Source organism: Microplitis mediator, chromosome 6, assembly GCF_029852145.1.
Source record: "Microplitis mediator isolate UGA2020A chromosome 6, iyMicMedi2.1, whole genome shotgun sequence".
NCBI classification, from domain to species: Eukaryota; Metazoa; Arthropoda; class Insecta; order Hymenoptera; family Braconidae; genus Microplitis; species Microplitis mediator.
In genome coordinates, this window is record NC_079974.1 from 8,206,423 (window position 1) to 8,221,408 (window position 14,986).

A 14,986-nucleotide genomic window follows, 5' to 3' on the forward strand; every position below is an offset into this window, starting at 1 on the left:
TATTTCTCATGATTTAATATTACTACATATATTCAGGGAATTTTTGTTAATTATTTGACTGGGATACCTAGAAAAAGTCAGGGAATTTCAGTTTAAAAAATCCATGGTCACCAAGTTAATACCTTGCAATGCATATACTTTTAAAAGTTCTCAATAATTATTAATTTTTTTTATTATCATTTAGATAACGTGACCCAGCAGCTCAATAACCTGAGGCGCTATGTAGCTCAGTTGGAAACGGAAAATGTACGTATGGAACAGCGATGGGCGCAGCGTGAGCGGGAACGACTTGAAAATTACAACCAAGCAATGGACAGGCTACGGCAACCTCCAGCTGCACTAGTAGCTCCACCAGTAGCTCCAGCCGTACCGATAGCTCCAGCCGTACCACTAGCTCCAGCTGCGCCAGTAGCTCCGGCTACGCCAGTAGCTCCAGCCGTACCGATAGCTCCAGCAGCGCCAGTAGCTCCAGCTGCGCCAGTAGCTCCAAACGTACCAGTAGTTCCAGCCTCACCGATAGCTCCAGCCGTGCCAGTAGCTCCAGATGCACTAGTGGCTCCACTAGTATCTCCAGCCGTACCGATTGCTCCAGCCACACCAGTAGCTCTAGATGCACCAGTAGCTCCAGCAGCACCAGTCGTTCCAAACGTGCCAGTAGCTCAAGCCGCACCGATAGCTCCAGCCGTGTCAGTAGCTCCAGATGCACTAGTAGCTCCAGCCGCATTAGTAGCTCCAGCTGTACCAGTAGCTCTAGTCGTACCTCCAGCAGCTTCAGTTAACTATTCAAGCGATGACGATGGCAAGCGCGAGGTCATATAGCTTGGACCATATTTTCTTTTACCCAGAAAAAAAGGATTTTTTGATACAAGAATTCGTTTGCACCATGAATTTAAGACAAAAATTTTCTTAAAACTAGAAAAAATGTCTTGGTGCAAGAATATTTTCTCGCCTTAAAAATATTTTTGACGCTCCAAAAAATTTTTCTTGCCTCAAGAAAGATTTTGTTTTCAATTCATAATGCGAAAAATTTCTTAGGGCAAACAAAAATTGTATTAGGGGAATTAGAAATTTTTAAGCCCAGAAATTTTTTTGTTGTGGATATTTTTACACCAATTTTTTTGTTTACTTTTTTTTGTGATTTTTTTTTAATTTAAAAAAAAATTTTTTTTTTATGTTCTTTTATAATATCTTTAAAATTTTTTAGACAAAGAGTCACAAAGAAATCTAAATAATAAAAAAAGAAGAAAGAATGGTGGGAAACAGAGGCAGAATTGGCGAGGCGGTCGCGAGAATAACAAGAACTACAGAGGTAGAGGGCGTGGTGACAACGGTAGAAGCTTCGGCAATTTTAATATCTATTACAACAATAAATATTAAAATTCATGTTACGGTGTAACACTTCAGCGATAGTATTGCACCCAAAAGTTCCCATTGAATCGACTTGAATCGGTCAAAAATCGGATAGCAACCGATAGATTTGGTTTCTATACGGTTTCTGACCCAATTGATTGGATTCTGTGGGAACTATGGCATAAAGTATTACAAGTAAAACATAATCTAATAATATCGTCAATTACGTATCGATAGTGATTTGAATTATGATTATCTTCAGTTACTTCATTATTTTCTTTTATTTTTTGTGAAAATTATTTTTTTTTTATTTCCATTATTCAAAGGCACTTTGTAGTGTATTTGAGTAGTGGTAAAAGTCATATACTGTTAATATTATGTCAAATATTTATTGAGAATACAATTCTGTAAGTGGTTACGCTTGTTGTGTAAAACATAACTCGAAGTGCTTTTGAATAACTGAAATAATTTTTTTGTTTAAAATCACTTGATTATGATTTTAAATGAAATATAATTACATGAAATTTTAATAACATCACATTACAATCAACTGTAATGACAAATAATTATTCAATTTGACTGTACGCTTACCCGAAAGTTCCCATAGAATCCACTGAAATCGGTCAGAAACTGCGTAAAATCCTGTAGACCTCTTGATTTCTGTGTGGTTTCTGACCCATTTGATTGGATTCTATGGGAGCTTTCGGGAAAGTTATCGCGATGAATTATGTTGATACATACTCTAATAATATCATATATTACATATAATTATTTAATTCATTTAAATTATAATTATCTTCAATGATTTAATTATTTATTTTTTATTTTTTGGTGGAATTATTTATAGTTTTTTCATTTTTCCATTATTCAGAAGCACTTCGTAGTGTATTTGAGTAACAATAAAATACGTGTATTGTTAATATGATAAGTTAAATATTTATTGAGGATACGATTATCTATGTGGTTAAACTTGTTGTGTAAAACATAACTCGGAGTGCTGTGGAATAATTGCAATAATTTATTTATTTTTTTTTTTGTTTATGATTATTTTTTGTTTATGACTACATAATTATAATTTGAAATGAAATATAATAACATGTAATTTTAATAATATCACATTACAATGAACTGTAATGACAAAAATTATTCAATGTGACTGTACGCTTACCCGAAAGTTCCCATAGAACCCACTAAAATCCATTCGGGTGCGCACCCGAACCAGTCGTTTCTAGCACCGTCCTCAGTCTGGTGCATCACCCGAATTGCAGCACCGTAATCAGTCGTGTGCAGAACAATACTAATTCGTGTGTGCACATGAACCAGTCGTGTCTAGCACCGTACTCAGTCTGGTGCTGCCGTTGTTGCCATTCGGGTTGCGCACCAGACTGAGTACGGTGCTAGACACGACTGGTTCGGGTGCAACACCGTACTCAGTATGGTGCTGCTCACGACTCATTCTGGTGCAACACCGTAACCACTCGTGTACTACACTCGAACAGTTACTGTTCGAAATTATAGTAATCTACACAGTTACATGATTAACAGTATGATTTTTGCAATTTTCACCAGCAAAATTTAACACTGCCTTTTAGTAGCGTTCACGATTATTATATAAAAGAGGTTTTTATGATAGGAATTAGATGAAGAAAATTGACTTAAACTAACTAATTGTAATTTAGATTGTTTGTCATTGAAATTTATTCATAAAATACATAAGATTATTACAGTGTTGCACCAGAATGAGTCGTGAGCAGCACCAGACTGAGTACGGTGTTGCACCCGAACCAGTCGTGTCTAGCACCGTACTTAGTCTGGTGCGCCACCCGAATGGCAACAACGGCGGCACCAGACTGAGTACGGTGCTAGACACGACTGGTTCATGTGCACACACAAATCAGTATTGTTCTGCACATGACTGATTACGGTGCTGCAATTCGGGTGCTGCACCAGACTGAGTACGGTGCTAGACACGACTGGTTCGGGTGCGCACCAGAACCAATCGTGTGCTTGCCCTTTTTTTTTCTTGCACACGACTCAGTCGTGTGCTGCACACGAACCAGTCGGGTTTCAATTTTTCCGTGTACTACTAACTTTTTTTTGAACCGTTTTAAATTCAGAATTATTGATTGCAGCAAGTAATTGCATAGTGCCGCTTAAAGCCGCAAAATGAATTTTAAAAAATACAACAATAGGATTATTTTTATCGTTACAAAAAATGTTTTTCTTTACGTCTTAAAATACTCTTCATTTATAGCTGAACTAGCTGTCATTATTGAATTAATATTAGTTATTTTATTTTTATAAAATAATCTTGGTTCAATAGCAGTCCATAAAGTAAAATATTTACATAACTCTAGAAGTCTATCTCCAAAATCTCTATTAACATATTCATTAATAATTGAACTTTTTATATTTTTATCGCATTCAATTTTCAATTCCATTAAAAACTTTTTAATCGGTCGCACTATATTTTTTTTTTCGCACCTTTATTATCTTTTTTTTTATATTGCTCATCTATTGACGACATGTTAGCAAAGAAATGTCCAGTAGAAATCTCAGGTAATTCTCCTGATCCACTCTTCATGAAATTCAATAATTTATTCTTATAGTAATAACATGGATTAGTGTAATCATTTTCTTCATATTCAGAGTAACAAACAGTTAATGTAGCTATCAAGTTTTTTTTTAAAGTTTCGAAATCAACAGAATCACGCAATATGTTGAGAGACCGCATATAAAAGTCTTTCAGATGAAAATTGTTTTTGTTAAAGCAAGGCCATAGCGAAACAAATTTAAAAAGATGAGCAACATCAATTCTGAGAATAGTTTTTTTATTTATTGGTAAATTATGAATTAAATTCTGAAAACTCTCATCATAGTACTGCTATAATGACATGTTATTGAAAGCTAACGATCCTGCATTAAGTAAAGCTAATGAAAAATTAGTCACAACCTGCTTGGAAGCTTCAATTCCACAGCGCAACCATTCCCTTAACCAATATGATAAAGTATTGGAATCATGTTTCTCAGTTATCAATTGGTGAAGTGGTAGAGATGATTTTTCATATGAAGCAATCACTTGATAGTATAACAAAACACGCTTTGAATTGTCATTTGTTGGTAAATTTTTCACCAAACTGCCAGTTGCATCGATGCAAATACTGCCAACAGGATCTTTTTTCATAAAAGCTTTGTAGAGTGCAATTTGTTCCGGTAGCCAATACATTAAATACATTTTATCTGCACAAACTTCTCTAATAGTCTCAAAGTATTTGGGATTACTTTTCAGATCTAGTAGAGCCAAAATCGGATGAGGAAACGACTTTAAACTTAAATCTTTCTTTTTTTCAGTGTATTTAGCGATTCTAACGGTACCTTCTTTCGGTAAATCAGCAGGTTCATTATCACCAAAATTCATACAGCAGTTAGCTTTTTCCCGGCGCCACATATATGTTGATTTGCACTTTACTTTGTTCACAGTATCCACGAGAGTATTTCCACGTAAATGTCTTTTTTTTAAATGTTTTATATTTTTAGTATCATGCGTAGATACATGGATATCAACTCCATCGTCTCCTGGTTCTTCGTAACTGTATAAATGAATTTCATTATTACACTCACCACAAGTGTCTTTGATTGAAAGAAAAATATTTCCGTCTCTGTTTATTTTAGGCGATTGGAATGAAAACGGACAAGAGAGTTTAAAATTATTCCAAACAGAACAATAAATTTTGTCGGTCCAACCGGGTTCAAAAGTTTCATACTCTCTATCGTCATTGTAACATTTTACTTGAAGACCTAACTTCTTCCATTCAGATCCAGTTAAATGAATAACCTCATTAATAGGAGGTGAATGTTTTGGAATTTGATCCATTGACCAGTTAGAATGATTTATGGTTTTCTTCTTTTTTTTTTCGCTTAATAGGACCGTGGATTCGTACTGAAATATTGTTACGATTTCTTGTGATGTATAGCCAAATATGTTCCATAGTCATTCCAGGTAACAATTTTAAAGCATCTTTCCATATTGGATTTTTATAATCTAAATATTTTCCATTTTCCATAAAATTAAAGTTCTTCAACTTTTTGTACATATCGTCAGGTGAATATAATGGTTTTCGTGGCATTTTGAATAAAATAATCAAAATCCCCGTGTCAATGAATAATTATAAGTATTCATTTTGTTAACCCTGTAAAAAAAGAAATTATTACAGAAAATGATTTTATATTTCATTGACAATGTATAAACAAATTAAAAGAAAATTTGTAAAAACATTTTAAATGTCTGAAGTTTTTTAAGAGTATTTTACGTCTTCGAAGATATTATTCATAATTTAACTAATCATTTCCAACATTTAATTGAATCAATTTGCAGTGATTATTGTTGTCTATGCAGATTATATATAAGCAATAAGAAAATTTATAAAAGACTGTAGCAAATAATTCCATCAAGAATGATCAAGTAAATAATTCAATACTAAATAAAAAAAAAGTACATTAATTACTTACCTATAATTTTATAAATTTAAGAATATTTATTATTTAATCATCGTAATTACGAATTGTATTACAACATTGAATAAAAATCTTGATGATGTATATAACGTAATACAAATCTTACGGTTTTAACCTTAAAATAAATTTTCTCCAAACGTGAGTATTATTTATCATCACATTATTTTTTTTAACTTATTAGTAGAGTTAAAATAAAACTGTCGATTAAAATAATTATACGTGATTATGGCTTCAATTACAAAAATGTTGAAAGAACAATATCAAGTTGATAATTAGTCAAGAATAAAACGATGTATTACTGAAAGGGGAAATATGAATAATAACATGAACACATAGAGGGCACCACCTTGGTGTTTCAAAGCGGAAATTATAGTACGGAAAGCTATTAATCCATTTGCAATCGCTAACACAAATCTTAAAAATATTCCCCTTGAACAATTAACCCTTTAATAAAAAATACATAAAAAAAGTATAAAGTCACAATATATTGACACCACCTAGGAGGAGCATAACATATTAATATACACAATTTACACGATAATATACATTAAAATTATAATATGTATAGATGGCAAGCTTACAACGCGTGTCAGCGCGCTCAAAAAAATTATCCAGTCCGCGGTGCAGACTAGTCATATTGTATGACAGTACTATGCAGTTATACTGAAAATAAAAAATACATTATATTTGATCTAAGAAAGATCCTGTGGGGCAGAAATCATCAATATTCCTCAGGTTTCACTTGACACTGAGTCAACCCTAATTCAACAAAACGATTCATTCAATAATGAATGTATATATATATATATATATATATATATATATATATGTATATAATAGTGAAATAGAATTGGTTTGAATTGATTTGAATCGTTTCTATTATTCAGACGCGCAGCCAGACACACATACATATCTACACAAACATACGCACGCACATGAACACACAGAAGCATGCATACACAAAAATATTCACACACATGCATGCGCAGACAAATAAGAAGAGACACAGACACACATACATCCATATCAAAGATCGAATGCACTGGTGTTCAAAGTTACCAGAAACTTCTTATTTATGCTTTTGTCACTACATTAATCTACAAACGATTGTGAAAATAACTCAATAAATGTTGAAGTTTGATTGTTCCATTATCAATGCGCTGCTCTTATATACGTTAGTAGTAGCTGCTCGCGGACACTACAAACAAACGAACGCTACTCCAATCATTGTCCTTGTTTCGAGTTTTCAACCTTACCATAGCATATTGCGAATACTATTTTAATCCATAGTTCACGCGACCGCGAGTCTCCAATGGAAATAGAGAAATAAAGAAATTGTTCTTACTCGTTAAATTAGGGCTCCTCTCTTGCCCCTCCCTCTTCTGCGTTAGAAAGCGAAGTGCCGGTGTAGGGTAAGCTTAAACCAAGAGTAAGTGTATCTAGTGTATACGTAGATTTGAATATGGTATTACTCTGTACGTATCAACAATAAAGTATGTATATTTAGCGACGATACTTTAGGATTAGATTGCAATAATCACTGCCTAAGTCGCCAACTACCAAAGAGTGAAACGTTGTGATAGATAATGAGAAGAGATAGAAAAAAGTATTTGTGGGGAGAGAGGCGCTTCGTCTAAGTATACGATAGCTGAGACTCCTCAGTTAGGTGTGTCTATCGTATACCCCACCTAAGACGCCATGTTGGAAGTTACATGTTACCACCAGTTATATATATATATATATATATATACACTAATGGAAAAAATTAAAGGATCAAAAAAAAATTCTAAATTTTTAAGCGATTTTCAACAGGCTCTAACTTTGAGAGAAATGGTCGTACAAGAAAAGAAAAAAAAAGGAAATTGTAGCTCCAAGTATCTACTTTTTGGATTAGAACTTTAAAATTTTTTAGCGTCAGCAGTATTTGAGTAATCTTAGAAAAACCAACGACAAAAAAATTTTCAAATTTTTTTAATTTTTTTTTTTTGGTCTCCGGGCGTGGAAAAAATTATTTTTGCTTAACCACTATAAGGATCAGATACCTTCATTATTCAGCTTTAATTTCTTTTTTTATGGACCTTGATACGTCCACTTATCGCCGAGATATCGGTCTTCAAATGGAAAAGGATCCTTTTGTCTTTGATTATCGATATCTCAGAAACCAATGATCGCACAAAAAGTTAATGGTGGGTTTTAAAAACTTGAATAAATTCCCTTCAATGATTAGTCATTGCTTATTCGAAAAAAAAATTTTTTCCTATCGTCAGATGAATTTAAAAATGCAACAAAAAAAGGGCTTTTTGTGGTTTTTTGGAAAATCAAGCGCTGAAACGAAAATATTGTGGAAATCGATAATGTTGACTGTGCATTTTATAGTTCAATATGTCCACAAAAACCCTGCAGAAAGCCAGATTAATCCAACCAGCCGTTTTTTTGTTTTACGCGATCAAATTTTTAAAAAAATTAAAGGATCACGTTTTTTGCTCTGAAAAGCTCATAATCTTTAACAAGATGAAAACAAACATTTCTTCGGAGCTTTGTCCACAATTTTATTGCAGACAGTGCTTTAATTTCCAAAAAAAAAAAAACTTTTTTTTTCGAAACAAAATTTTCAAAAAAAAAATTTTTTCAAAAAAATTTTTTTTTCCACGCCCGGAGACCAAAAAAAAAAAATTAAAAAAATTTGAAAATTTTTTTGTCGTTGGTTTTTCTAAGATTACTCAAATACTGCTGACGCTAAAAAATTTTAAAGTTCTAATCCAAAAAGTAGATACTTGGAGCTACAATTTCCGTTTTTTTGTTTTCTTGTACGACCATTTCTCTCAAAGTTAGAGCCTGTTGAAAATCGCTTAAAAATTTAGAATTTTTTTTTGATCCTTTAATTTTTTCCATTAGTGTATATATGTATATATATGTATATATATGCACTTACGATTTTTGGCAACCTTGTTCAAAATTATCAGTTGGGCGCCAGGTGATGTAATAATCACCAAATAAACAATCATCAAAATCGGCTCAGGGTGGCGGATCGGAGAAAGGTCAGGCACTTAAGATTACGATAAAATAATTGATGGGAATTAACATAAAACAATAATCAGTCGTATATTGAACGCGCAAATTTTCGTAAAAAGTAGCAATTTTTACTTTAAATGACCATTAAAAAATACAAAAATAAAAAAATAAAAAATCTGAAAACCACCTGACCTTGCGGGCCAGCCCCAAAACTTTCCGCTCATTTCAGAACTCTTTGAGCTCAAAAATTTGTTAGGCCGGTAAACCATACCTTCACTGAAATATCATAATTTTTGTCCGATGATATCTTTAAAACGAATGAACCGATTTAAACGTTCTCGGTGGAAATCGAAAGGGCTCAACAAGACTTAAAACTGATTACATTTTGAGGTGAATTGGGCAAGCGGTTTATAAGTTATACGCAAAAAACCAAAAACAAAAAAAATTTTAATTTTTATTCTTCGTATAAATTGTAAACTACATGACCGATCTACCTCAAAGTCTAATCAATCCTAAGTTTTGGTAAGCTCTTTCAATTGCCACCGAGAATTTTCAAATCGGTTGATTCATTCCAAAGATATCTCCGGACAAAAAAAAAGATCACACACACACACACACACACACACACACACACACACACACACACACACACACACACACACACACACACATACACACACACATACACATACACACACACACACACATACACATGCACATGGACGTCCATCCGGGAATATTCATAATAGCTTCCTAGGACCTCAAAACGCCGACATCTGATGGAAGTTCGATTTTCGAAAATCGCACCAAAACCAATAACTTCCCTTTTTTTGAAAATTCGAAATTTTTTAAGTGGGAAGTTAATAGTCAGGGAACGTTGGGGGGAGGTTTTAATAATGCTTTGACTCAATTTCAATGATTCTTTATTTCAGATAATTTCTAGCTGAGATACACTGCTGTTGTAATAATAATTAAATAACTAAATTCCAGGACTGGTTGGTGGTTGGGTTGTTGGAAAAATACGTATATTAAAAAATATAGCAATATTTTTATTTGTCACAGCAAATTGTATCACTGGGTTACAAAATTAAATCGTTGATTCAATTTATTAATACTGTTGATTGTTTGAGCTCATGAATACTTTATAAATTGAATACAAATTCTAGAATTAAACTCGAGGTATTAATTGAAGTAAATTGAGATAATTAATTTGAGTCTACTTGAACACTCTTTGATTGTAAAAATGTCATGAAAATAAGCAACATGAATTCAGAGGTTACCAAGCGAAGTTAATGATTGAATACTTAATAATTACTTCTAAGAGCACCAAACGTATGATATGTGAGTATATTAAATCTCGAAAAAATTGAACACTAAGTTTAATTGATTGCAATGAGTCTAATAATAATAATTTACACTGATTTTAAATTGGTTATGAACACGTCGTAGCATGATAACAGAGACTACCGAACGAAAATAATATTTCAATTTGATAGCATATTGATAATTAATTAATAATAATATTGAGTCTTTCATTTATATGAACACTTGAATTAATTGATTGATGAATAATTAAGCATCTGGAATTGTTCCCGTCGAAGTAACCTCTTCAAAAACGTGGTCGTTGATCACTGGAATTCTGAGTTCTTGATATTCATTATTTTGTTGAGTTCTGATTTGTGAATTATATAAATAATTATATAATTTTGGAGCTCGATGATTTCTTGATTTATTTAGATAATTATTTCTATTTATTTTCTCGATCTGAGTGCGCAATAAAAAGATTAATTGGAGCACGTGTTAACACTTAACAGTATATATAACGAAAGATAATGGCGTCGGTCTTCTCGACACGAGGCCGGAAACAGCAAATGCGCAAACGCCGCACTGCGCATGATCGTTTAAATTTATGGAAGAGGCCCCAGGAGGTGCTGTCTCTAACTGCCGGAAGTGCAACTACATTTAAACTCAAATGTAGTTGTGATTACGCAACATTCAGCCCACCATCAGCAACAGAGTTGATGATTGATGAGGTCTTGAGTACGTGATCTTTCGTTGAGCATGTCATTGAACCATTTGAGTTATTTTTCGTCATATTTTTGAGGTTCTGGTCCAATTGGTAAGAGTGCAAGCTTCGTAATTGGACGAGTGAGTGTCGAGTTCACTGTTTTGAGTGTAGCAACCCTGGTCAATCCATCTTTGCCAAGGTGGAGTGCAATGATACGAGCCAGAGGCCATCTGGTTGGTGGAAACCTTTTGTCGGTTAGTAATACAAGTGATCCAACTTGAATTTGATGAGTTGAGCTTTAATAGGCGATTACCTTAATCAAGTTCGAAGATGGGCTGAATCGTTCAAATAGTTTTGAAGTTGTGGCTGTTTGAAATTTTCATGATTTTTCGTAAAGATCAGTTTTTAATCACTGCTAAAGCTTATATCACTGTAAAACTCATATTCATACACAATTTCCGTAAATAGTTTCTAAAAGCTTGTCGAATTATCTTTCATTTATGACCTTAAACATTATGTTTTGACCATTATTTCGAATAATTTGATAGCCTTGAAAATTTTAATGAAATCAAAAAATGTTGAAAGTATGGTTTTCATTCCACATAACTTGAGCATTTCCCATTATAATCAAATTTCGTCAGTTTTTTCTTTATTGTGAACAAAATAACCTGTAAATTTCACAGCTATTTAATATTTTAAAAGTATTTCTATTATAATTTATGATGTTTCAATCGTACCCGTACGTCCTATAATTATAACTGGTCTTGACATCGTAATAGCGATTACAATTATGATCTCATACAAATTTAATTTTCTATACTTTGTTTACATGAAGGTTAGTTTGGTACATTACCTATATAGTGTTTTGTCAAATCAACTATCTGAATTTCCCTATCGAAAATAGTCGTTGTCTTTTTTTACCCTCATTCTAAGAAAACGAGCCTAATTTCATATCATGACTATATACTAGGGTGGTCGTTAAAAATTAAATTGTCTCAGACGCCTCATAAGAAGCTTCTTTTCAGTGAAAAATTACGTGGGGAATTCGGTTTTTTCGTTTGAAGTAAAAAGAACACGTGCCGTAGGACGATCAAAGTTTATTTTTCGATGCAATCGCGGTTTTTTTAAATATCTCATGAAATATGCAGTTTAAAGGAAAAAATCGTAGGATCAATTTTGTAGGAAATTAAATTTTTGACAAAATAGGTTATATTCATTTTTTTGGAACGAAGTTCCTTATGGCGCGTTGCGGAGGGGTACCCTAGCCGGCAAAAAAACGTCCGTAACGCGAGAAAAAATATCGTAACCTTTTTATGTATAGTTTATGTATGGTGGCTATACGCTGTCTAATGTATAGTCTATAGGATGACTGTTATTATTATTGCCGTTTGCTATTATTATTATATCATTCGATAATTACACCATCTGGTAGTCAAAAGTGGAACCATCTGATCATTATTACTACGTTAAACGCAGGGAGGCTATACACAGGGTTGCGAATTCTTTAATGAGAATATTTGGAATCAAAAATTGAATTTTCAATCCGTAATTGAAATTATATCGAATAAAATTACAAAGTTAATTTTTAATTCAACAACTTGAATTGAAAAATTGAAAAATTAATTTAAATATAAACACGTGGGATTAAGAATCGAAAAACCAATTTTTAATAAGAGAAGTGAAATTAAAATTTAAAAAAGTAGTTTTTAAACTGACACGTGGATCTAAAATTTCAAAAATTAATTCTAATTCAGATACGTGGGATTAAAAATTAAAAAATTACTTATTAATTCCAACACGTGGGATCAAAAACTGAAAATTACTTTTTAATTCAGATTCGGTACGCAATCAAATAAGTAATCAAGACAAAAAATTTGACAGCACTTATAACAGGAAAGAATACTGTTTTACTTGATCTTCAAGTTTGAATATTTTTAAACTTACTGTTGATCGTCAGATATAATAGAATTTGAATTAAGAAGATCATGCATAGTTAAGACATTTGAGCATTAAATTTTTTGAATAATTTTCAGCGTAAGCAGAGAATTTAAAATTAAACCAACGCCAATCCGATGTTCGGAATAAAAAATATTTTATTTAATTTTTTTATCCAAAAATAGAAAATTTAGAAACAGAATGTAATTTTCTAATCCCCTTTAGCTATGGCTAATTAAAATTTTTGATTGACTTTTTAATTATTAGATATGGAATTAGAGATTAGAAAGAAATTTTTTAATCTGGTTTTCCGAATTGAAATTTTTTATTTAATGTTTTATTTGAAAACGTAGATTTGAAAATTAAGCCATTACATTTTAACGATACTTTACGAATTGAAAATTTGAAATTTAATTTTTAATTGACAAATGTTGGATTAAAAATGAAAAAATTATTTCCAATTCAAAGATATTCAATTAGAAAATTACAAAATCATTTTTAATTTGTTGTTTTTGGATTATGAAATATAAAGAAAAATTTAATTGAAACACGAATGCAGTTATAAATTGAATGCGCTATTTGCAACTCTGGCTATACACTATGTATAGGAATGTATTAGACTGGGCCAAAAAAAATCGACTATACTTTTTTTTTTTCGATACTGTGAAAATATTATTCCTGATGACTAAAAAAAATTACTGTGCAAGTTTGAGCCCTTATTATTGATATTAAGAGGTGTATCGTTACGACTATTAATTTTTTGACAGAAATTTCATTTTTTACCCAAAACTCGTAAATCACCTATCTGAAAAATTTAAGCAATGTATATTCTTAAAAGAAATTAAATTCCCTACAAAAAATTTATCTTAGTAAATTGACGTCAAATAAGCCATTTCCTTGTAACCGTGCCTTAAACATTGATTTGTTTTTTGAATCCTTTGATTCTATTTTGGATGTTTGTAACTACTAGAAATATTAAAATTTTTTTTACGCAAGATTCATATTCTTGAAGAAAATTTAATGCTCTCCAAAAAAGGTCTTCTAACATTTTTTCTAAATTCACTACTTCGAACGTTATTCAGGTTATTGACCTCGTTTTGACTCAACTTCAACCTTGAATAACTTTCAAAGGAGTGAATTTAGCAAAAAATGTTAGAAGACCTTTTTTGTAGAGCATCAAATTTTCTTCAAGAATATGAATCTTGCGTAAAAAAAAATTTTAATATTTCTAGTAGTTACAAAAATCCAAAATAGAATCAAAGAATTAAAAAAACAAATCAATTTTTAAGGAACGGTTACGTGGAAACGGCCCGTTTCACGGCAATTTCCTAATAGAGATTTTTTGTAGGGAATTCAATTTTTTCAAGACTATACATTGCTCAAATTTTTCAGATAGATGATTTACGAGTTTGAGGTAATACATGAAATTTCTGTCATAAAAATAGTCGTAACGATACACCTCTTAATATCAATATTAAGGACTCAAACTTGCACAATAATTTTTTTTGGTCATCAGGAATAATATTTTTACAGTATCGAAAAAAAAAAAAATAATCGATTTTTTTGGCCCAGTCTATTGTGTATGCTTATTCTCCACAGCATACACACCTATCGAAAGAAAAATCATAATAAAAATGTATACCCCAATAATCATTTTCTTTATACTTCGAATAGAACTTGAAATTAATATTTTTATAATAAGGAACTTCGTTCCTATCTGGTGTCCCACGGCACCACGCAATTTTTATAAAATGTGTATTTATGAAGATATTTTGAAAAAACTTTTTTTATATCTTATCAATCGAGCGTTTTAAGGATTACAAATTTTTAAAATGACATTTTTCTAAGTATATAAAAACTATAACAAGCATTAAGAATTAATATGTCACGAGTAACGAAGTTTTCATATTTAAAGAAAAACGCTATTTTTGACATTTGTTAACCTCAAAATGCTCAATTGATAAGCTCTAAAAAAGTTTTTTTAAAATATCTTCATAAATACACATTTTGTAAAAAAATTAATGTGACCTATTTTGTCAAAAATTTAATTCCCTACAGAATTGTTCCCATAATATTTTCCTTTAATGTGCATATTTTATAAGATATTAAAGAAAAAACCGCGATTGCATCGAAAAATGAACTTTGATCGTCCTGCGGCACGTGTTC

General features: G+C 31.7%; 1 protein-coding gene across 1 annotated transcript; it reads left to right on the top strand.

Moving 5' to 3' along the window:
• Positions 1-252: 252 nt before the first annotated feature.
• LOC130670477 (uncharacterized) lies at positions 253-819 on the top strand. Its single transcript, XM_057473884.1, has one exon. It carries the CDS (start codon positions 253-255, stop codon positions 817-819), a length of 567 nt encoding a protein of 188 aa, XP_057329867.1.
• The last annotated feature ends 14,167 nt before the right edge of the window (positions 820-14,986 follow it).

Coding starts and splice junctions, on each gene's coding strand:
- LOC130670477 (XM_057473884.1), top strand. CDS start 253: ATGGAACAGCGATGGGCGCAGCGTGAGCGGGAACGACTTGAAAATTAC.